At 46.2% G+C, this 23,580-nt stretch overlaps 3 protein-coding genes and 1 long non-coding RNA gene across 20 annotated transcripts in view; 2 read left to right on the top strand and 2 right to left on the bottom strand.

The window, feature by feature from the left end:
• The window catches only part of LIPH (lipase H), a 49,326-nt gene extending 44,904 nt beyond the window's left edge, over nt 1-4,422 (top strand). Inside the window, exons 9-10 of the mRNA XM_070582477.1 lie at nt 208-381; nt 1,898-4,422. Of these exons, the coding sequence (XP_070438578.1) occupies nt 208-381; nt 1,898-1,985 (262 nt within the window). The 3' untranslated portion in view covers nt 1,986-4,422. The remainder of the gene's footprint in view (nt 1-207; nt 382-1,897) is intronic.
• A 2,700-nt stretch (nt 4,423-7,122) lies between these two features.
• LOC139077007 (uncharacterized) lies at nt 7,123-10,975 on the bottom strand. The gene is made up of 3 exons (XR_011529120.1): nt 10,815-10,975; nt 8,893-9,047; nt 7,123-8,761 (listed from the first exon to the last, which is right to left on the bottom strand). It is a non-coding gene; the product is annotated as an uncharacterized lncRNA (long non-coding RNA).
• TMEM41A (transmembrane protein 41A) lies at nt 9,071-17,338 on the top strand. 3 transcript variants are annotated; one of them, XM_008540884.2, is made up of 5 exons: nt 9,170-9,430; nt 11,064-11,217; nt 13,194-13,355; nt 13,982-14,120; nt 16,096-17,338. In XM_008540884.2, the coding sequence occupies exons 1-5, from the start codon at nt 9,312-9,314 to the stop codon at nt 16,314-16,316; spliced, it is 795 nt and encodes a 264-aa protein (XP_008539106.1). In that variant the 5' UTR covers nt 9,170-9,311; the 3' UTR covers nt 16,317-17,338. The 3 variants fall into 3 exon arrangements, with proteins under 3 accessions (XP_070438580.1, XP_070438579.1, XP_008539106.1); XM_070582479.1 differs by lacking the exon at nt 11,064-11,217 and having other exon boundaries at nt 9,071-9,430; nt 16,421-17,338; XM_070582478.1 differs by lacking the exon at nt 11,064-11,217 and having other exon boundaries at nt 9,071-9,430.
• A 483-nt stretch (nt 17,339-17,821) lies between these two features.
• The window catches only part of MAP3K13 (mitogen-activated protein kinase kinase kinase 13), a 165,042-nt gene continuing 159,283 nt past the window's right edge, over nt 17,822-23,580 (bottom strand). For 11 of the 15 annotated variants that reach the window (XM_070582457.1, XM_070582459.1, XM_070582458.1 and 8 more), the window contains one exon: nt 17,822-23,482. In XM_070582457.1, the coding sequence (XP_070438558.1) occupies nt 23,381-23,482 (102 nt within the window). In that variant the 3' untranslated portion in view covers nt 17,822-23,380. The remainder of the gene's footprint in view (nt 23,483-23,580) is intronic. The other 4 variants (XR_011529117.1, XR_011529116.1, XR_011529118.1 and 1 more) reach the window with 1 other exon arrangement.

The following is a 23,580-nucleotide window of genomic DNA, read 5'->3' as shown; positions in this document are numbered from 1 at the left end:
TAATGTCGTAGCATTTCATCAGTGCTGGGGTCAGCAGCTTCACTCATGCAGTCTTTTGGAATCCAGCGGACTTTGCCCACGAAAGTTGGCTAGTACACGCTGTTGGGTCAAGTGCCCACCTAATTACAAGTGATTTGTGGGCTTCAAAACTGTTTTTGTTCATTAGCAATGTATATCCACTTAAAAAATATTATTTCTTCCTTCCAGTGAACCCACAACGTTTCAGAAATACCACCAAGTGAGTCTACTTGCAAGATTTAACCAAGATCTGGATGAAGTGGCAGACATTTCCTTGGTGTTCTCTACAGGATCTGTAATAGGCCCGAAGTACAAGCTCAGAATTCTCCGAATGAAGTTAAGGTCACTTGCCCATCCAGAGAGGTGAGCTGTAAGGCAGGGTTTGACAAGCCCCTGTTTTCCAAAGACGTTATTCGTTCTTGTCCAATCTGCTTGGTCTGATGTTTCAACAAGACTTCATCAATCACAGCGAAGGAAGAGAAGTGTTTTCCAAAAATAGACTTGATAAAAACAAGTAGCCCAGTCATCCAAGAAAATTTTACTGGTGTGTACTTAAAGATAAATGGCCCGGAGCCAGCCCTGATGGGCTAGTGGTTGCAGTTTGGCACTCACCACTTTGGTGGCCCGGGTTCACTTCCCGGTTGAGAACCACACCACTCCTCTGTCAGTTACCGTGCTGTGGTGGTGGTGGTGGTCACATAGAAGAATTAGAAGGACCTACAACTAGATATACACAACCATGTACTGGGGCTTTGGGGAGGAAAAAACAAGTGATAAATGACCCAATAATCCAAAGAAATAATGTTGTTATATGCTTAGACATATAATTCCTCTCTAACCACTCACCCACACTGCTTGCAAGTTGGTATTTTTTTTTTTTTATTGAGGTAACATTGGTTTATAACATTTATAAATTTCAGGCTTACATCATTATATTTCAACTTCTTTATAGACTACATCATGTTCAACATCAAAAGTCTAGTTTCCATCCACACAAGTTGATAATTTGTTGTAGAAAAGAAAACCTCATATAATTTGGCAAACTGATAAAACAGCTTAGTATAAAAAAGGGTACAGAAAAATTGGAATATTTTATTTCATTGATACAGTATAAAAGTACTATATCAATATTAAATTTGATAACTGCGCTGAGAATTTCCTTCTTAGGAAATACACACTGAAGTATTAAGGGGTAAATAATCTATTCTCAATTGGTTTAGAAAAAATAAACGACAATGTGTGTGTATGTGTAGAGAGGGAGGCAGAGACAAAGAGGGGGAGAAAGAACAAAGCTGTGATGGTCTGTATGTTTGTGACTAGCACCCCTTCAGCATCTGGTCCTAGCATCCAGTCTATGGATGGAGAGAGACAAGGAATGATGTGAGCAGTTGGTACTTTATAAATTGCTTTTTCCTGAAAGTTTAGGGTTCCCTAGAACATTTAATAATGCAAGTTTCTTCTGAGAGGATATTCATTACATCTTAAAACTGTGGGACTTTTTAATACTTTTTTTCCTGATTGTCCCAGGAAGACATGTTCATTTTATAAAATCTGGAAAGTACAGAAAGTGTGAAGAAGCAGAAAAATCTCTCCCATCATGACATTATTCAGAGGCAACCACTGTTAATATTTTTGGTTATTTCTTTCTAAATGTCTTTCTATTATGATTTTTAAGCCTAGTTGAAGTTATGTAGTAAATAAAATTTTACATCCTGCTTTCTTGTTGCTGTTAATATTGCTTTGCTTATTTACCATAAGAATTTTCCTATAACGTTAGAAATAATTGCTACATAATTTTATATCCTAAGGCTATAGTGCAACTTACTTTACTAGAATGGGGTATTTTTATTGACAAGGGTATTTTGTCTTATTTTTATAGGCCCCAGCTGTGTCGGTATGATCTTGTGCTGATGGAAAACATTGAAACAGTCTTCAAACCTATTCTTTGCCCCAAGTTGCAAATGTAACTGTTGTCAGGACACGTGGGCACCGGTAACATCAAGAAAGCTACAACTACAGGCTTTTTAAAAGCTTCACCTAGCCTTTTCCTCAAGGCACAAAAAGTATGGAATAACCAGCGTTTTTCCATTAGTTGTCCTCTGGATGTCACATTGCAAAATGTCAAACGATCTTGGATTATAAAACAGTCTGGGGAAGGGAGCCCCTAAGTAGGGCAAGTCAGAAATAGCCAGGCTCCCGACAGCTCAGTGCCTTGTCTGGCTGTGTCCTGGGGCCTCCTTTGTTCCAACCTGTCAATTCTGCTGTCTGTCACTCCGGCAATTCTGCCCATGATGGCGGTCAGTCAGCGTCCTACAGGGAAGGGCTGACTGGAGACTTCACTTTGGACTCGACTCCACCTTCCTTGTGCCAAATTCCTCCAGGTCCCGCATGTAGAAAGGCATGGAAACCGACCTACCTCACAGGGCTATTGTGTGGGTTTGGGAGGCAAGTGTGTGGAGGGCTATTTGAAACCCCATGGGTGCCACATCCGTGAGTGGTTTGATAAATGTGAATATGCTTTTATTTATTTTGATATGGTTTATCTAAGATGCAATAAGAGAGCTTCTCCTAATCAACATCAGCTTTTCTCTTGGGCTGTTTGCTCTGGGATGGCAGGAAAGCCTTAGCCCTGGCTTCTCACCTTTTCTAAATTGGGGTTGGTGTAGGAGGAGGTGGGGACAGCAAAGAGGGCAGCTGCTGGGACTAGATAGTGAGAGGAGGAAGGAAGACGGGCAGGGGAAGCAGTGGGCCAGCCTCGCTCACAGTGACCAGGGATGGAGAGAGAGGCAGGCGAGAGCAGGCAGAGCTCGTTTTTCACTTAAGGTAAAGAAGGATCACTTTATAGGCAATCTTCATTTTAAGCAATTCTTAACAAATGTTTCTTTTTCCTTATTACTAATGCAATCCATGATTATTGAAGGAAATTTAGAAAATGCATAGATGCAAAGTGAAAACGTGCTATCCATAATCCCACGTGTTAGAGGTAATTAATGTTAACTTTTGGAGTAATGTTAGCTTGTTTTGTTAACATGGGAATTCAAAGCATGAACCGGTTTGCCTGTTGGAGCATCTGAAGCCTTCAGTCTGAGGAATTCTTAGGCTTCTCCAGGGGTAGGTGTGATCTGTGAATCTGGAATGACAACAGCAGCCAAGTCAAGAGGCCCCAGAGGGCCAAGGCCAGAGATGTCAGAACCAAGAGACGATGGTCCCTGTGGTCAGATGCCCAGTACAGTGACAGAGCCAGAGGGGTGGACACCACCCATCCCATAACTGCGGCCACTGAGGAAAGGTTCCTGGGATTCCTGAGTGTCACAAGTCCCACTCGTAACTTCCTCCTCATCCAAATGACGGTTCTTCTACTGTTTCCTGTGAGAGCAGCCTTTATTTTAAAGAAGTGGACTCTCTATTTCATAAATTATAGAACTCTGTAAATATATTCCTGTGTGGCACATCTTACAGATTTATATAGGTAGCAAATATGGAGTCTATTTCACTTAAGTGAGTAATGCCTGCAGTGAATGGCTGAACTCTGACAGCAGTAATGCTCAGTGATGCTCCTGCCCACTCGGACATCTTATCAACCTTCCTCCTGCCCATGTTTGCTCAGCAATTGTGGGCAGAGAGATCAGTGTGCTGATAAGCCCTGATTTCTTTGTAGCGTTTTACTGGTCCTGTATTTTGATTAGCACGGTCACTTCTTTGTCCTCTTTGCCTTGCCTGGTAAGCAGGGGGTCAAAACAACAGCAAGAAAATGCCAAGAATAGAATTTCTATCAATTTAGAAACTTCTTGGCCCAGTGGATCTCTCTTAGCTTCTTCTCCTAGTGTCTCATGGCACATTACCTGGCTCGCTGTGGAATGGGTGGATGGATGAACAAATGGATGAATGAATGGATAAATGGATGAGTAAAGGAAGGAAGGAAATTTGTTCACTGGAGTGGAAGTGAATTTCAATGAGTTTCATATAACAGTGATCGGGAGAAATGAAGACAGTTACAAGTGTGGTCCCTCTCTTCTCAGAGTCTTTCTCCCAAGGCCCCTGGAACCTTTCACTGTCTCTTGTTATCTCTGCCTCTCTCCCCTTCTCTTGGTCAGTGTATCTGTCTGAATCCCAAATCCAATTAAATTGCAGCCTACCCTCTTCCCTCCCGTCTTCACCAATTATCTCCTGCTTAGCTTGATTGTCACTTCAGGGAAGTCTTCTTGGACCTCATTTCTCCACGTAGCACACCGTACCTCTCCTTTTTAGCACTTTTTAAGTTGTATTTTAAAAATATTTATTTGTGTGATTATTTGATTAATGTCTGTCTTCTTGCTCTGCAAGGCAGGGGGTGCGTGCCTAGTGAGGTACCTACAATATAGTCTGTGCTCAGGAAATATTTATTAAATAAACACTGTCTTGTGAGCCCTGTGGAACCATGTTTGGTTGTGAGTAAAGACCTCCCCTCTACGCCCAGCCACAGTCCATTTCCATGGAGGCACCCACCATCTCTGCCTTAGACTTCTCTCCCAGGCGCCTTTGTTATTATGTCTCTGGAGGCCCACTGGCCATTTCCCAGGACCCCCTAGGAAGAAGAGAGGTTGGCTCTTTTTCTTACTCCTCATCACACCTTACACATGGCCCCAACACCATTCTTCAGCAAGCCCACCTATCCTGAAGCCTAGGAGATTTTGCTTTCCCTGACTCCCCTGTTTTAGCACCTTGGCTAAAACCCTCCAGGACCCTCCAGCATTACTAGATGACGCCAAGCTGTGGGTTCAAAGTCCCCCTTGCTTGCTTTTCCATGGCTCCCTTCTACCACCCACTTTGCCACTGACTTTGTACGTGTTTCCATCACTGCTTTTATTACGCCGTATTGTAGTATGTTTCTACGTCTGTATCCCCTCCGAGACTGTGAGTGCCACAAGAGCAGCACTGATTTGTCTTTGCTGCCCCAGGACCTAGCACAATCAGGCCCAAAGCGGGTGCCCAATAAATGTCTGTTGAACAGAATGGAGTGGACTCATCCTTAGGGACTTGAGGGAGTCACCTCCACTCTGATTTAGACATCAACACACAACTGTATTATTTCCAAAACTTAAACTTAGAACTTCCCACCATAGGACCTCTGCCCCATGCTCTCATTCCTGCAAAACCCTATCTTAGCCAAGAGACTTTGGATGCCAGCAACAGAAATCCACTCATACTAACCCAAATTTTATTAAGAGAGGACTTGTGGAAACCCAGGAAGAGCTGAACCATCAGACCTCAGGAAGGGCAGGATGGGGGCAGCCCTGGAAGCTTCAGTAACAAGAGTTTATGGGCCTTTATTAACCTTCATGCTCTGCCAAGAGTCTCTCTGACTCAGCTTGACTCCCTCCACAGGGCAACTGTGAACCACTTGGGTCCTTGAGACCATGGGGTCCTCGGCCACTCACTCACTAGGTGGCCCAATTCTAAAGTCCAGGGAGAGGAACTAGCCCTTGGCTCCTCCTCTTGGGGAGGGTGTCCATCCTGTTCCAATGAGTTATGGATGAAGTGGGGATGGGGAAGCAAAATTCTGTGGTCTCTTCAGAGCTACTCCCTTCAATTGCTCTGTGCAGCTCTGATTAAGCCAGAATAGGAGGTTGAGTGCTAGTGACACAGAGCCCGGGTGCGGGCCTGGCTAACTTACTCTCACTGGAACCTCTTGCCTTTTCCCCCCTCCAACTTCCCTGAGCCATTGGTGCCCATCTGCTTCCCAGTCCAGCATGTGTCCCTGGTGGGGTCCTGCAGCTGTCCTTTTTCAGGCTGCTTGGGCATGTGCTGTAAATGAATGGCCTCAGTGGAGGCTGCTGCAGCTTGCAGGCGGTGCACTGGCTGGTTAGAGGTGGCTCTGCAGGTGCTGGATTGGGAGCCAGGAGGATTGGGGAGACAGACCAGCATGGAGGTGAGCTGGAAGTGGGCAACACAGTCTGGGGCTTCTCCCCTAAGCAGACAGATCGAGCAAGAGGAAGCAGAACAGGAGTCTAGGTGGGTAAGTCAGGGGCAGCAAGCAGAGGCTTGGGCAGTGAGCCTGTAGGAAATTAGGTCTGCATCTCCCAGTAGAGCTCTGTCAAAGGTCCCCCACCACCTCATGCTGGCTGAAGCCCACAACCCCTCTGGTCTCCCTGCTGGATTTTTCCAGGGCCTCTGACACTGTGCACTGGGCCCTTTTGTAACACTCTTTCTTGGGCTTTCAGGACACCCAACCCCCCACCTCTCCCCTGCAATCCCCCGAAACATTGGATGTTTCTCATCCAACATCCTTGAATGAGCCATCGTGTTCTCTTCCACAGGCTTATGATTCAGTCTTCTCTCTGAAAAAGCTAGCATAGGGTAAGAGATTGGGCTCTGCTGTTTGCTGGTGTGTGACCTCTGTCAACGTACTTAACTCTTCCTAAGCTTCCATTCTCTGGACTGTGCAGTGGGGGCTGTAAGAGTCCCTGCTTCTTGAGGGTTGTTACAGGGAATAAATACATGCACGTGTGTGAAACGCTCACTGTGGGGTCTGGAGTGTAGTAAGTAGTCAATGAATGTCAGATGCTGTTACCGTCCCTCTCACGGTCTCCCTAAGAGACTCCCCTCCCCTCATTTCAGCTTTCCTCTAGACAGGTGACCTCCAAATCTGAATGTTCAGTCGGCGTTCCAGATTTTCACCTGCTTGTTGAGAGGCAGTGCGGGGCTGAGGAAAGAGCCTGGGCTCAGGAGGGGCTGATAAGGACTTGAGTCCTGTTCGGTACTCACATCCATGGACTTCACAGCACTCACAAAGTGACTTCATCTGAACATCTGCTCACCCTCATCCATGAGAAGGATAATGATACCTGCTGCTCTGGAGTTGAATGAACTTTGCCATGTCTGTTTCCTCCATGGCACTTACCGTGCTCTATAATTATAACTCTCTCCATGCTCTCTCCCAACCAGAGGAAGAGGAAAGTCCTTGAGAGTAAGAGACTTGCCTTCTTGCCCACTCCTCTGTTCCTTGCCCCAGCACACTCCTGGCACAGGCTCAATGACATTAGTCTTTCATTCACTTTCTCTCCTCTATTCCATTGACTTCTCAAAATCAACATGTACCAAACCAAACAAATCTTCATTTCCTTGCTTGACCTGACCCATTAATTTAATAAACATTTATTAAGTGCCAAATATAAGCCAAGCACAGGGCTAAGGGCTGGGACAGACAAAAGATAGATGAGACATTGTTTCATTTATGGAAATGTTCACTCTCTACTAAGGAGACAGATAATGACCCTGGAGCATAGTATTAGCAATAATAGGGATACAGACACTTCAAAGGGAGCCCCAAGCACAGAGAAGGAACAACCTTTCCAACTGTAGGAGCTGGCAAAGACTTCTCAGAGGAGGTGACAATTGCCCTGGGTGTTGATTAAAGAGTGGGAATGTTCAGGCAGAGAACATTGCCAGATGGAGGGTAGAGTGTCGGCAGGGGCATGAACGAACATGGTGCATGTTCAGCTGTTACGGAGGGTTTGAAGGGAGGAAGTGAGCATGAAGAGCTGAGACCATTTTCCCACATTTTTTAAAATGGAAAATTTCAGATACATACAGAAATAGAGAAAATGGTAGAAAATCCACCTCCATGTGCCCATCATCCAGCTTCAACAATGATCAATTCAATGGCCAATCTTGTTTTATTTATATCCCTACCCACTAGATTCCCGTCCCACTATTCTGATACAAACCTCAGACATTGAATCATTTTTCATAAATACTTCAATATTTTGAAAAGATTAGATATACCTTTTTTTCTTCTTACAAATGAGTCATAGTATACTCTAACTCCGCAACTTGTTTGATTTTCATCCCAGCCATCTATCTGGCGCCTGCACTGTATCGGGATATAAAGAGTTGCTTCCCTCTTTTAGGAAGCTACTGAGTGTTCCATTTGTGAATATACCAAAGCTAACCTCGCTAGTCCCCAAATGATGGGCATTTGGGTTGCTCCCAATCTCTTGATATCAAAACAAAGCTGAGAGAATACCCTTGAACATACATCTCTGTCTACCCATGGGCATGTCTATAAGGTAAATTCCTGGATGTGGAATTGCTAGGACCTTGTACACTTCGAATTCTGATAGGTGCTCCCTGTTTGGCTCAAGAGGTGCTTTGAATAATATGATGAGGATGCCTTTTCTCTGTTTTCCAGGCTTGCGACATTTCAGAGACCTCCTCTGTCCCTTCATTTAATCAGTCATATATCCTACCAACTCAACTCCTCCCAGTCTGACCATCTTCCTCCCTCCATTCCCACTGCTGTGGTCCTGGCTCAGGCCTGCATCCCTTCTCACCAGAACAGTTGCAGCTGCCAACTGAGAACGTGTTCTAATCACCTGCCAGAGCAAAAATCCTAAAACGGAACTAAATCATTCTTCTGCTCAAACACCTATGTTGGAGTCTCACCGTGTAAAAATTGAAAAATCCAACTCCTTAGCTTGTCTTCCAGTGCTTTCCAGGTTGTCCCCAACTTCTCCCTCATTCCTCACACACCTTAGGCTTCACTGAAACTGGACTCTGGTGCCTTATGTGGACCCCCAGCTCACCGTTTCCCTCTTTTCTCATAGTGGAAATCTTGCTTTTCCTTTAAGGTAGACTCAAACCCCATCTCCTCCACGAATCCACGCAGTGTAGGACCACTAGTGTTGGACAGGTTGACTTGGATTCTAGTCCGGACTCTCTTCTGGGGGATGTCACTCAATCTTTCTCAGATTCAGATTTTCATCTGTTAAATAAAGACAAATACACCAACCTTGCAAGGTTGCTGTGAGGATTAGGGATAATGGGCATATAGCATGCACTCACTAAAAGGTAATTTTGACTATTTCCGTGGTCACTATAACCGTCCCACCGTACTTGGTTTGGAGCCCCTCGTTCTACACCGGCAGCATTTGCTTTGTTACAGCTGGTTGTGGACAAGACTGTTTTAACCACTAGACTGCAAGCTCGCTGTGGGCAGGGCTCGTGATTCATCCCAGGACCTCCCAGCGCCTGGCGGAGAGGCTGCAAACCTGTGAAGAACGAGACAAACGTAGAATAAGATACACACATGGAAGGAAAACAGACGCACGCGCAGAGCGGCTGGAAGGCAGCCGGGAGCACAGCGGGCGGAGCCCGGGCAGGGGGCGGGGCCTGGGCCTGGGGGCGGGGCTTGGCACGGACCCCGCCCCGGTCCGTCCGCGAACGTGCTCCGCTGGCGCACGCCGCGTGCAGCGTCGACCCCTGCGCTGCCTCCAAGCTCCTCCCGGCGCGGCGGGTCCAGTGCGGGAGCCGAAATGCGCCCCCTGCTCGGCCTCCTCCTGGTCTTCGCTGGCTGCACCTTCGCCCTGTACTTGCTGTCGACGCGACTGCCCCGCGGGCCGCCACTGGGCTCCGCCGAGGACACTGGAGGCAGGTGCGTGGCCGCGGTGGCGGGGACCGGGGTTCGGGTCCGAGGAAGGGAGCCTGGTCTGAGGACGGGGTCTGGGAATCGGAGATTCGGCTTCCCAGATCGGAGGCGTCGGGGGCCGGGATTTGCGGTTCCGGGCTAGGACTGGAGTTCGGGGTCTGGGATCCCGGCCGCGTCTCCACGGTCTCGGGCAGGCCGAGTGAAGGGGAGCGGGGCGCGGCCCTGGCGGGGCCCTGCCGGCTGCGCGGGCGCGCTGCCCGCGCGCGCGGCCGGTGCCTTTGGGTGGGGATTTGCGGAGGGAGACGCGGCGCCTTGCCCCGGGCGGAGCCTGCCCGCGCAGCTCTGTTCGCGGGGTGGCATCGCCTCCCTACCTGGGTTCCCGTCGCCTTCCCAGGCCCACCTCTGACCCCCAGCTGCAGCCAACCCTCACCGCTGTGTGGACCCGCAGCCCCTTTTCACAACTACCCTCAGCCTCCCTTCCTCGTGCGCCCCACCTCTCCTCTCTTCCATCTGGTCTGCCCTTGGGTCTTTAAGGCGTTCGGTCTTCAGGAGAAACGTTACATGGACAATTTAAAATTATTCACGAATTAATGATCGGGTCCACCCCTCTTCTTGGCCGTCTCTGCTTTTCCCCTTCTTCTGATCGACTGCGTGAGGCAGGAGGCAGTCCAATACCTATCGGGCTGGTTTGTCCTGTGTGCTGCATACTGTTTGTAAAGTTCATGGCAGTGTGCCTGACACAGCATTGCACTGTCAAGGATGTTACTGATATCTGAATGTCAGGACAACTGTTTTCATTACTGTATTCTTTTGCTCTAGCTGAGAAGGGTCTGCTGTGGGTGTCAGACATACTGAGAGAATCATTTTGATGAGAACTAGGAAGGCTTGCTCGTACTTGATCATTGATGGGTTCAAGGGTTGTTCATATGCCAGAGGCAAGGTAGCCTTCACACTATAACCCTTGCACAGGATTCAGAGAGCACTGAGGACCAGATAAAGAGCGGGGTGAACAGGCAGGCTCTTCCAAAGGGTTGGTTTCAAGCTTGACATATTATCAAGAAGCTTATGTTTATGGTGTGGGACAGATATACTTTCCCCGAGAAGCTTTAATTGGCTTGTTAGTGACTGATAAAACAGTCGTTTTGCTAGTAACTCAGGAGCAGTGTGAAGTTTGAGTTGTCCTTGGTTTAAAGCTTGTGGGGGAGGAGTGCTCCTTGAAAGGAAGGCAATTTAGGACGTTTGGTACTTGCCTAGAAATTAATCCATTTGCTTCTTAAGAATAGATCATAAAACCTGAGAGCTAAAAGGGAACTTAGTGATTCTCCAACACCGGCCTGTCCTTTTTCAGACAAGGAAACTGAGGCCCAGGGATTAGCCCAAGATCACATACCTGGGTAGTAGCAGTGTTGAGATGCTAACCCAGGTCTCTCGCTTCCAAACCAGGACTCTAACATCCACTCCTGCTGTGTTGTATTGGGTCATCCATCATCCTGGGCTCCCATCGCGTGTGTGTTCCCAGCAGACCACATGATGGGCACATTTATAAACCTCCTTGGGGAAGAAGACCCACAACAAGTGACTCTCTTAAGTACTAGGCTCATCTGGACTCCTGTTTCCATCTGCTTTTCCATATCCGCAGGTCACTGTGGTTCCCCTCAGACCTGGCTGAGCTGCGGGAGCTCTCTGAGGTGCTTCGAGAGTACAGGAAGGAGCACCAGGCCTACGTGTTCCTGCTCTTCTGCAGTGCCTACCTCTACAAACAGGCCTTTGCCATCCCTGGCTCCAGCTTCCTGGTCAGTGCCCTGCCCTCCTTCTGTGCCTGCCAGGAAGCCACCTTGTGTCTTTGGAGAGAGGTCCTTAGGCTGCAAATCCTACAGTCCAGAGGACAGGCTGTTATGGCAACCATTTACTGACAGCTTCCTCTGTGTCAGGCACTGTCCTAGTTGCTTTATCTGCATGACCTTATGTAATTCTCCCAACAGCCAATAATGGGCATTATTATCCACATTTTACAGATAAGGAAACAAATGGTGAGAAGTTAAGTAACTGTCCAAGGTGACAAGATGAGGAGGGGTAGGGCTGGGGTCTGAACTCACGTCTGCCCAGCTCCAGAGTCTGCCTTTCCTCTCAGGTATGCTGTTTTTGTTTCTGAGGCATTGATAGCTTTGGAGCGCTGACCTTGAGAGGCGCGCCCACATGCACACACATGCACCCACTCCCGGGCTGGGTCAGCTCTTCCTCCTCAGAGCTCCTGTAATGTTCTGCATTTTAGCACTGTTTTTGATTTTTTTTAATCTGTTTTTTCCACAGTCTGTAAGTTCCTGAGGGCAGGCCCTGTTCCTTAGTCTCAGCCTTTGTATTCATTTGCCTGACATAGGGAAGTGCCTTCACAAATGTTTGGGGAACAAATGTAAGTTGTTCATGGCGATATTAGGCTGTGGAGGATTGGGAAGTCCTGGTGTGGAGAGGACAAGTCCTTCTGATTTTCCAGGTGGTCCCCACCCCGGCTCTCTCTCGGCCCCCACCCCGGCTCTCAGTGTTAGACCTGGGCTTGTGCTCAGCTATTGGATGCTTCTCAGTTGCCGTCTCAGGTTACACGGGAGGGTCTGTGCTTTCCTCACAGCAGCATCTTAAGCTGGTTTGTGAATGTATGTATATTGTTAGAGCTTGGGGTAAGTTTGAATCCCAGTTGTGGAACCAGGGGCAAGCCATTTAACTTCTCCAACCCTGTTTCCTCATCTGTAAAATGAGGATACCCCTACTTAACCCCCAGGAGTGTTACGTGGGACGATTAAAAAAACATGAGTGTAGAGTGGCTGGCACGGTGATGGTGCCTGGCCCACCGTGGCCCTCAGCCCTTGTGGAATGATTAAGCGACTGAGCAGGAAACCCCGAAAGCTTCTTTCCGTCCTGCTTCTCTCTCCTGCCCCAGCATCTTCTCTTCTCTCTCTTGCCCCAGGATTCAGCTCAGGTTGGATCTGCCACTTAAGCAGTTTCTTTCTTAGAAACTGGAAGAAAAGCAGACAGGTCTATGCCAAGAGAGACAGGCGAGGTATGTGGTGCTCGAGGTCAGGGGCTGACTCCTTGGGGTTGCCCCGTACCTGCCTTCCCTCTTAAGCTGATCCCTCAGGGTGAAGAGCCAACTGCTCCCCGGGAGTGAATCCTGTCTCTGCCTAGGGTGATCTTGGGCACCATACTTGATCTGTCACCTGTACAAGGGGGTAAGGATAGTACATGACACAGAGTCGTAATGAGGATTAAGTAAGATGTGGTCAGGCACTTAGCACATAGTAGGTGCTGAGCAGATCACCACCTTCTTGCCTCCCCTTTTACCTTCTCTCTTGGATCCCATGTTTCCAGCCAAACTGCATTTAGGAATTATTGGTTCACTTTTCCATTTTTGTTCATCTAAGGCTTTTTTGAGTGTCACTTGTGAGTTTCCTTTCTGCCTTCTGGAAGCATCTGTTTGCAGGACCTGCCACAGCCTGTGCAGCAGGCTGGGTACCATATACACGTATTTTCCCATTTAATTCTGTCTGGCCCGCTGAGGGTTTAATCCTCTGCCCCGTTTTAAAGGTGAAGAGACCGAGGCCAGGGTTGTAGTTCCCAGCTCTTTCATCACTTTTCATTCACTTCTTTAAAATGGGAGTTGGGTTTTGGCTGGGAAAAATCACTGGAGGAGGAGGGACCCTGTGACTCCTGGGCTCCAGGAGGAGGTGACTGCTAGCTGCCAGATGCTGTAATGGCCGAGGGTTTGTTTTCTTTGCAGAACGTTCTAGCTGGTGCTTTGTTTGGGCCATGGCTGGGGCTTCTGCTGTGCTGTGTGTTGACCTCAGTGGGTGCCACATGCTGCTACCTGCTCTCCAGCGTTTTTGGCAAACAGCTGGTGGTCTCCTACTTTCCTGATAAAGTGGCCCTGCTACAGAGGAAGGTAAGGGGAGAGGGCACAGCCGAGTACTGGGCCCCAGGAACTCACCTCATGGCCCTGAGGGGAGTGAGGGGAAGGGGTTTCCCACAGTGCTCCTCTGCCCTGCTGTGGGAGGTCCTGGGGGTCCTTCGGATGCCTCCAAGAGGCACAGACCTGGGATCAAATCCCACCTCCGTCATTACCAGCTTTGTGACTTTGGGCAAGTTCCTGCCTTCTCTGAACCTCAGGATCTCCATTTTAAAAACAGGAACAGGGGCCGGCCCCATGGCGCAACGGTTAAGTGCGCATGTTCCGCTTCTCGGCGGCCTGGGGTTTGCTGGTTCGGATCCCGGGTGCGGACATGGCACCGCTTGGCACGCCATGCTGTGGTAGGCATCCCACATATAAAGTAGAGGAAGATGGGCGTGGATGTTAGCTCACGGCCAGTCTTCCTCAGCAAAAAGAGGAGCACTGGCAGCAGTTAGCTCAGGGCCAAACGAAAAAAAACAAAAACAAAAAAAATGAGAACAGTCTATGTCCCAGAATTTACAGAATATGTAAAGTATCTAGAACAGTGCCTGGTACCAACAGATTTTCAATACCTGGAGACTCTTTCTGCTTCTTAATGGCCTTGTCTTCTTTGGCTACAGGTGGAGGAGAACAGGAACAGCTTGTTTTTTTTCTTACTGTTTTTGAGACTTTTCCCCATGACGCCAAACTGGTTCTTGAACCTCTCAGCCCCGATTCTGAACATCCCCGTCGTGCAGTTCTTCTTCTCTGTTCTGATCGGTAAGCAGCTGTGGGGTGGGGTTGAGTCTTCAGAGTTGTCATGTTGGGGGACTGCTCTGGGTTACCAGCCATACGGGCATGCCCGCCTCTGAGAGCACAGGCTCCTGAAGAGCATCTTCAGGCCTCATGACCTAAAGTACTGGTTCCTGATGTCAAAGCTACTCAGGCTTGAACCTGAAAATCCATAAAAATCCTTTTGGGAAAAATAAGGATTGTTTATTCTGCAGCTGTATTTGGTGCCTAATGAGTGCTGAGCACTGTGCTGGGCCCTGGGATTAGAAATCTGTGTAAGACACACGACTTGGCCCATCGTCAGAGCTCGGTGAGTGCCTGCGGGAGAAGCAGGGCTGTGGCGGAGAAAGGGTGGGGGCGGGGGAAGGAGCAGAGCAAAGGGCTTCCTGTCTGGCTTTGGCCCCTGTTTTGATTAAGATCTGCCTTAGGAAGAGCTGGTACCAGTGAGGTTTCTTGCCTTTTGACAATTCTGTGACCTTCTGCAAGCTGCTTACCCTCAATGGACCACTTGGCCAGATGAGGGGCTGAGCCTAGAGCAGCGTTTCTCAAATCATGGGCCTTGGACCACACATACCGGAATGGTAAAGTGCTAACATCCTGTCAGATCGGTGACTGTTTTCTCCACACTGGAAGTAAACCACCCTCCTTAAGCCTAAGGCAGGGATTGCCTCTCTTCAGCCTTCCTCAGAGCACAGAAGAAAAGACTACTCAGTGCTTCTAGGTCAAACATATCAAATCTGTGGTTGAGCGGCTGCTATTAATAGGGAATTCTGGAGAGACATTGAGATCTTAAATCGAAGCCGAGTCTTACACAGCTAATTCTGGTCATAGCGGCTTTCACAGCGCTTCAGTACCTCACTCAGCAGCCCGTCATGACCTCGGTGGCACAAGGCTCGAAAAGACTGGAGACCGGGGTTCCAGTCCCCACTCTGACAAGCTGTGACCTTGAGTGGTCTATGACCTTGAGGCATCATCTACTGTAGAAGAGGAATGGATTATCGGGGGAGGGGGTCCCAAACCAGTCAGAATCTTGAGGGGGCGGGGTCAGAGAGGGTGCTAGAATGCAGATTCCTGGGCTTTCTTCCAGACCCAGGTAACCAGAATCTCTGGGGTTGGAGCCCGGGGATTGTTTTTAACAACTTCACTGGGGGATTGTTATGCAACCAGCCTCTCCAGCCACCAGGCAGACTTGGGATCCAGTGGATTTGATGACCTCTTAGAGGCAATATAAAACATGAAAAGTAAGGGCCGGCCCGGTGGCGCAGCGGTTAAGTTCACACGTTCCGCTTCTCAGCGGCCCGGGGTTCGCTGGTTTGGATCCCGGGTGCGGGCATGGCACTGCTTGGCACGCCATGCTGTGGTAGGCGTCCCACGTATAAAGTAGAGGAAGATGGGCACGGCTGTTAGCTCAGGGCCAGGCTTCCTCAGCAAAAAGAGGAGGACTGGCAGTAGTTAGCTGAGGGCTAATCTGCCTCAAAAAAACAAACAAAAAAACAAAGATGAAAAGTAGTACTGCTTCTAAGAAACGTGTCTGTCTTTAGCATATGCGTACTGTAAATCTCAGTGCTGGTGCCTCTCTTTACTTTGGCTGTGGAGCACTCAGAGGCAAATTTGGCTCCTCTAGCAAATGGGTAAACCTTATGCATTTTTGTCCTAACTGTACTCCTTTTTTTCTTCACTCATTTTGTTGTCCTTATTTATCTTAAATTAAAAATTTATCCTGAGTATATATTTTTTTAAACCATCTTACATCTTTTGTTGAACAAGGCAGATGAATATGGGAGTGAGGAAAGAGTGGAAAAGAAGACAGGAAAGAGGTATTATGTTCAGGGGTCAAGAGTTGGGAAAAAACCCCCACAAAACCTGGAGTCACTGTTGTGAATTCCTGGTGACATTTCTGAAAGGGGATTGTTTTTCATTTCCTGCCCACCAGTAACAGGCTCTTTCCCTTTTTTTCTTCCAGGTTTGATCCCATACAATTTCATCTGTGTGCAGACAGGCTCCATCCTGTCAACCCTTACCTCTCTGGATGCTCTTTTCTCCTGGGGAACTGTCTTTAAGCTGTTGGCCATTGCCCTGGTGGCCTTAGTTCCTGGAACTCTCATTAAAAAATTTAGTCAGAAAGACCTGCATTTGAATGAAACAAGCAGTGCTAATCATCTAAATAGTAGAAAGGACACGTGATCTGGAGTTTTTGGTTGCCACGTCCCTGGACTCTGTTATAGTTTATTTGTGTAATGAGTGTGGTCCTCTAAAGGCCCTCATCGTTTGTTAACTATTCTCGACAGGTGATTTGGACTGTTCCTGTGTGTGCAGTGTCTTATCGTAAAGGCCACTCTGCTCTAGAAGATGAATTAGATCAGGTTCTCAAACGCGTCCTGACTTAAGAGGATACTCTGCGAATTGGAGGGCCTTCTGGAAATCCTGTTTATATTTTACCGAGTAACAAGGAACTCAGGATAGTCTGTTGTATTTGCCTCCCGCCAGCCCTGAGCTGCCTTGGGAGAGCACGCCGATTGTCCAGAGTGCCACATCTGCAGAGTGATGGGCTGTTGTGACAGTGTTCTCCTGTTAAGTCCCTGGCGGATGTTATTAGTGTAAATGATGACATTTGAACCCACATCGCTGACATCACTCTTCACCTTGTTAGTCTCTTAATTGTGTTTCTTTGTACTTTTTTGCTGATGACCTACCTCATCCATAAACCAAGGGAAATAAGCTGAGGAACTGCGTAGAACTTCCACATACAGCTCAAATGCACAATGATTTCTGTGATGCTCTTTGTGTCCAGACACAGTGATGTTACCATGTATGTCACATCTACTCTTTGTTGCATGTCCTGACCATTAAGCTGATTGCAAACAGACTATTAAATATGAATTGAGCAACCTCTGTATGTTACGGATATGTTCTGGAGAAATTCTTACCCATCTGGAAAGGGCAGAGCCAGGCCCTTCACTCACTGAACCAAATGGGGGTGAGGAGGTGGCCAACTGGACTTGAAATATGTGGCTCTGTGTGTTCTGGAGTAGATAGGGAAGGTGACACGAGAGCTTTTCTACACTATTGCAAGTGTGTGTCCTTTGCCCTTTATCAGGGTTCGTAGATTTCTCTCTCTCCCTCTCCCATGATTTTGCAACAACGTGCCTTATCAGTTGTGAGTTTGCAGGCAAAGCAGTTTCCCAAATAAATGGATATAAATGTTCTGTGTGGTGTGTGTTTGTACGTGGTGCTTTCAACTCCCCTTGCCGGTGGGAATCAGCATTGGCTGAAAATCAGACAATCCAAAATGGTATCTTAGCTTCTTACCAATGTTATTCTTAGGAAGCCAGATTTTCATTTTCACCTTTTCCTCTCTATGCTCACTTTATAGTTGGTACTAATGACAGAAGCGTTGCTGTATGATGGGCAGCAGGAAAGCTTAGGGAAGAAGCCAAGTTCTGTCTAGACTATGACAGAATAATCAAGAAGAGACTGTAACAAAAGACAACGATGGTTGTCTCTTCCATTGGTGGATGTGTCTGATGAGAGAGCTGCAGAAACCAGCTTTCCCCATCACCTATTTTTTGGCTGCAGGAAATGCAGTCATGTAGTCTTCCTTCCTCTAAAGTTCTGACACGCTGAGACTTGTGAAGGCAGCTCTCAGGACACAAACAGTACCTTTAGGAAAAGACAGGACCAGAAAACAGTGAAGTACACTTTGTTTAATTCCATGCATTTGTTTGCCTTGATAGTCACTCTTGTTCTGTGGCTGTACAAATTGTTCAGTACAAAGAGGGAGCCAGCATCAGAAACCAACACATGGAGCGGGGAACTAACAGGACCGGAGACCACAGGGGAGACAGGTGAGGGAGTTCATTTTGAGACTTAACCACAAAAAAGAACTTAATTTGCTCCAAGTTGAAAGGAACTCAAATTACTGCAATAAAGAATCAAAAGTGGGTCTTCTCACTTCCAGAGTCTGAGAAGTGGTCACTGTGGAGGTGGAGAGTGACTGGGTGATGTGGTCAGTACGGGATGGCTTCCTAACAGCTTGCACGTTCTGGCTGGGCTTCCCTCTGGCCTGCAACCATTGGAGGACCCTGTCTGCCTGGTCACTGGGCAGCAGCCTGGGGCCTGGGGCCAGCGTTCCCCTGAGTGCTGTGAAGTGGCTCGAGAGAGGCCTGGGATTCTGCCAGAAGTTTCCTTACAGTGGCCTTGCCATCTGCTTGGGGACTGGCCTCTGTGAAATGCTGCCATCATGCTCTGGTCATGTGACACTTAACAAAAGCCTTAACCCAACCCCTTTGGAGTCACCCTGCTCAGAGCAGTGATTTCAGAGCTCCCCTCTTCTGCCACCTGTCCCTGAGAAGTGTTCAGGTTCCACAAGGGTCCTCCACTTGGCAGCCTAATTCACTCCAGTTGAATGGGCGCTTGCAGTATTGGTGTAACATGCAACAAGCAGACCAATGTGATTCTTACGTGCTAGTCTGTGAGGTTGGTAACATTGGTGGAGTGAGTATACTAGGACATTTTATTCTATGAAATCAGCAAAGAAGAAAAATCTTGCTGCCTGGAAAGGCACTAAATTCATACTGACAGTACAAGTCTTAAAAAGAATGTCACATTGTTTTGGTACATTAGTCTCAGAGTCTAAGGAAGAAGCAAGTAACTGGGACTTAGCATTAACTTTTTGTTTATAGACGGTGAGGGAGGAACACGCTCATTTAACACAATGAAATGATGTAAAGGAAGAGACAGTCTGAAATTCAATCCATTAGTGATTGGAGATTATTCAATTGGAATTGTAGTCCAAAAGGGCGGTGGGTGGAGGCAAGTGGCCTTTTTCCTGCCAATGGTGCTGTCCTGACAGCCAGAGGTTGGGATCCATTGGTGCGATCCTGTCATTCTCCCGTCAAGGCTCACTCAAAATCTCACACCACCTTTAAGAAATTAATTATAAGCTTAGAGCTGGGATGGCAGACAGATCTCCCCTTGCACGCCAATTCCAATCAAGTGGTAGTTGTTGCTCCAAGTGCTGTGTTGTGAGAGCTTCTGAGGCTGTGTCCGGGCTCAGTGGAAAGAATATGTTGATCAACAAATAAGGTCAGTCTTGAGTGTTTACAGTGGACATGGTAGATGGTGGTATGTCATGGTATTTTGGCTTCTGGCTTAGTGGAAAATCAAAACAAAACATAGTATACTATACTGCAGAGCAAGGCGGGAATTCCTGGGATTCCAAAAATTATATTCTATTTTGGAGAATTCAGTTCCAGGAAGTTCAAGTAGGAACATTTAAGGGGGAAAAATTGAGACATAAAGGCATGGAAAGAGAGAGTAAATCATTTGATCAATAAGGATGCATTCATACTGAAAGGAAGTCAATGCTCCCCAGTGGGGGAGGGCATTTAAAATTGGGTTGGCATCAAGAAAACCCCAAACCATCAAATCCATTATTTAGAGTAAGAGGAAAATTTAGCACAATGAGGTCCTGAAATAGATGTCCAATACTTTTTAAATCCTAGTAAAAATATCCTTCATTCTAGAAGGATGAATTTGTTGATACTAAAGTTTTTAAACATCCAAACTTCAAGTAGGTCTTAACCAAATTATCTCACAACAGAGCTAGTTTCTTCGCCTTTCTGAGTAGGAGTTCCACAATCTTGCAAACAAGTCTAAACTTTAGCGGTGGGAAGGTCTATTATAATTTCAAAGTGGATGTAGGCTTTTCAGGCCCTCTGCTAAGCAATGTTAAGAGGAATTGTTATTCAGAGGACATGATCTAGAATGAGATGAAAATCAGAACCAATGTTCATCTGCAACACAAATTAAAACTCATTATCTTTCAGTCAGTCAAAAACAGATGCTAAATGAATGTGGGCATTCATCCCAAGGGGGTTAAACCTTCAATCAACAATGAAGCTTGAAATCAGTCCTGTGAGGTTCCTTAAAGCACTGTTACACAGTTATCAGGACTGAAGAATTAGCTCTTAAATTCCCTGAGCTCTTAATTCACCACTCTTCAGCTGACCGTAGAGTTGTTCTCAAAGAACACACACCAATTCAAAATTGTCCTGGTTAGCTCAAGGCAGGCAGCGAAGGGCAAGGCCCGGATACAAAGGCATTTCTCTTTTTAACCTAAAGACACTGTTCTTCTCTGAAGCCTCTAGTCACTTCTACTAAAAAATAAAATGTTCACTGTAGAACTTTATTCAACTCTTGACAATACAGTGACTGATGATTCAACACTGTCTATTACTCGAACATGTTCATAAAAGTGAATCCAGATAGGTATATGGCATTATCATGACAGATAGTCAAGATGGAAATTTAAAGAACCTACCAAAATAATGAGGTATCAGGTGTGGGTTTTCTAGGAAGACCATCACTGAAAGGTGTAAGACAGATGTTGACCCTCGTGTTTCTCTTTTGCCACTAGGTGGGCAAGAACTGGACAAACTGAAGTGTCAGTGTTTTATGTTGGACAGAAAGAGGACACAGTTGTCGGCTCTCTGTAACAAACCAGAGAGATTCACAGTACAGTGTGGTCCAAAGTCCGAGGATGGAAAATATGGACTTTCAAGGTACTTCTCCAGCCCTATGATCCTCTAAGTTGACTAGGCCTCATTCTAGAATTTCTCTAGTCTTGTCATGGGATCACATCACAGCTAGGCATTTTATGTCATGCCTTTTTTTTTTTTTAGTTTCTTTGCTACTCCCAACTAGGAGAAAAAAGGTTGGTTTTGTGGGATCCATCTGGCAGGATGGAGATTACAAACTATGCTGCGAGTTCTTGAAACGATCTGACCCATGGGCCCCCTGCAGAAACTGTCTAGGTCTGTTCCTCTCAGGGCATTAAATAATTCTCTTTTTGCTTCTAATATAGTCCCATGATTTTATTTCTTAAGAAACTTGAGAAAGTTTACAGCTTTTGAAGTCTTTGTCCATCCACTCAGTCATCTGCCCAGCCAGGAGCTTTCCTGATCAAGTCAGAATCACAATGTATCCACTGGGCGCCAGGGCAGAACGCTCATCCTCAGATGATTGTAGTTGTACACAGACAACGAGAGGACACAACTAGGATGAATACCAGGGAGCTTCCAAATGGCAGTTCTATTTTCATTCCATCATAAAAATCATAAAAATCCATAATAATTCATGGTTAGCAATAAACACAATCATTGTACTATACCGTAAACCATACCTTCTGATCGACAGAACATGAGAATAATAATTATAAAATAAAATAACAATGATAATAATGCCATAACTTAAGATCTTTCATGTAGTCCAGCTACAGAATTTATACAAAATGGAATAATTTAATGCAAACAATACTGCTCTCTGTATAAGTTAAACATTTTCCTTCATCCTACCTAAGAGCTATAAATTATAGACACTAAATTTTAAATCAATTTTCAACATAAAGTGTAAACAAATGGAGGGGATCAAACAAGCAAAAGGAGCTGCTCTATCTTCCCTCCTGCTTTCCTTTTTGGCTGATGCAATCAGTGAAACCCAGAGGAGGGCAACGTTTTCATCTGCGTTGGAAATGGTTTAATACCTGTATGTCAGTCTTTCCAAATGTCCAGTATGATGTGGCGTCAGAGAGTCTAGCCATCTTCTTCAGGTCTTGAGCCTAGGTAGGTTGTTTGACAGTAACCCATCTTGGAGACAGAGACAGGAACTAGGCCAACATCTGTTTTTATATAAAATATTAGATAAAAATGTCCTTAAAGCCGAGGCACCATGAAGTACCTTGGGATGCTTTTCAGAGCCCATGACCGTGGAGACAGGAAGGACCTCATGCCTTGGACAATGTAAACTCTTTCCAATCGCTGCTCAGCATCACTTGTTCTTTCCATAAATTTTCAAATCCAATTATTCAAAACTGCATCGAAGCAAAGTGAACTAAAATACATTTTACAAGTAGCAATTAACAAAAATGCTATTGTGGCGGGAGAGAGGTTGCGTTTTGCAAGTTGCTTCTTTTGCCTTTATTCTGATAGTGGTAGCCAGTCACTAAAGCTTCCAGGATAGAATGTATTAATGAGTAAAAACAAGGGGAATGGCTTGGGATTGGACACTGGACAGACTCACACACAGCCTAGCTGCCTTCAAAGTCTGTTGTCCGGTTTAAATCAATATGACTCTGGTAGACAAGCAGCTTGGTTCCAGGGAGGGTTGACCCCATCTTCTCCATGTAGCCGAACTGAGACATTCTGAGAAGGTATTTCCTCAAATCACACAATTGCTTTTCCAGCACTGTTGTAAATTTCCTTTCTCTCTTATCCTTCTCTCCTCAGGCCCACCCCTCCTCCTTTTTTCCTAAATGAAGTAGCAACAGGTGGAAAGGAAATAGGCTACAAGAAAATGGCACTTGAGTCTGAAAAATTAACATATTGGTCAAGGTAACACATTTGTCAAGGTAATGACAATGACAGCATTGAAAGGGAAGTATTTGTCAAGGACAAGGTTTGACATTAACTGTATAAGTCTTATGACCAAATGCTGCTTAAAATTTTAGAAATGAAATCAGCTTCCACGTACACAGTTTTCTTTTTCCTCCTAGAGGAAGTATATGCCCTCAAAGACCTTGGATGCAAATATCTTGTCACCAAACTTTTCTAGGTCATGTTCATCACCCATCTGGGTAAGCTGGTTGAACTTAATGTGGTCTGTTCACAAATTACCTAGAATTGCTTTTCTTTTGCCCTTCTTTGTTTTCTAAAATGCTCAATATGTCTTGCTCTGGCTCTTCTTCAGTCACTTATGGCCAAAAGGACTGGTCCCCTGTTCAAGTAGCAATAATACCTCCTGGCCCCACCAGTTCCCAAGGATGTTGCTCCTAACTTCCACTTCTTTCGTTTCATTCTTCCTTTCTTTCTCTCTCTCTCTGTCTTTTTTTTTTTTGCAAGAAATTATTGTTTCTCTCTATATATCATATATAGTTCACTCTTTACAGTACAAAGTGTTAAAATGTCAAACAAAAATAAATATCAATGTTACAGTAGCTAGAATATTCAATAAAATAGATCCCTGCCATTCTTGATTGAAATGTTCGTGAGACTTAATTTCATTTGGATATTTTTTTCCAGAGATTTGCGAAGTCTCATGTTCCTGTTATTGCAGCTCATTTCTAGGGGGAAGAAAGATAGGGCAGCTCTCTTCCTAGCCAAAAAAGCAGGGAGAGAGTGGGAAGAGTCTGGGTTGGGGTGGATTTGAAATGCCAGGGAAGTGAGGAGATCTTCAGGATGGGCATTCTTTCATTACCAAGTAGCAGAGCTGTAGTGTTTATTGGTCCTAACTGTGGCATCAGAACACTCTCCATCTGAAGAGTCACAGTCCGATTCTTCAAACTGCATAGGATTCTGCAAAGTGAGGACAAAATAAAACAATTTATTTCTGCATTTACTGAGTAAACATATATTGAACACCTCCCACACCACAGGTACTGTGCTGAGTTGCT

The sequence above is a fragment of the Equus przewalskii genome, chromosome 18, assembly GCF_037783145.1.
Source record: "Equus przewalskii isolate Varuska chromosome 18, EquPr2, whole genome shotgun sequence".
Taxonomy (NCBI): Eukaryota; Metazoa; Chordata; class Mammalia; order Perissodactyla; family Equidae; genus Equus; species Equus przewalskii.
Note: the sequence above shows the minus strand (reverse complement) of the source record. Positions and strands in the feature narration are given on the sequence as shown.

Coding starts and splice junctions, on each gene's coding strand:
- TMEM41A (XM_070582478.1), top strand. CDS start 9,086: ATGGAAGGAAAACAGACGCACGCGCAGAGCGGCTGGAAGGCAGCCGGG. Junction 9,431..13,193: donor GCCGAGGACACTGGAGGCAG/GTGCGTGGCCGC, acceptor TTTTCTTTGCAG/AACGTTCTAGCTGGTGCTTT. Junction 13,356..13,981: donor TGGCCCTGCTACAGAGGAAG/GTAAGGGGAGAG, acceptor CTTTGGCTACAG/GTGGAGGAGAACAGGAACAG.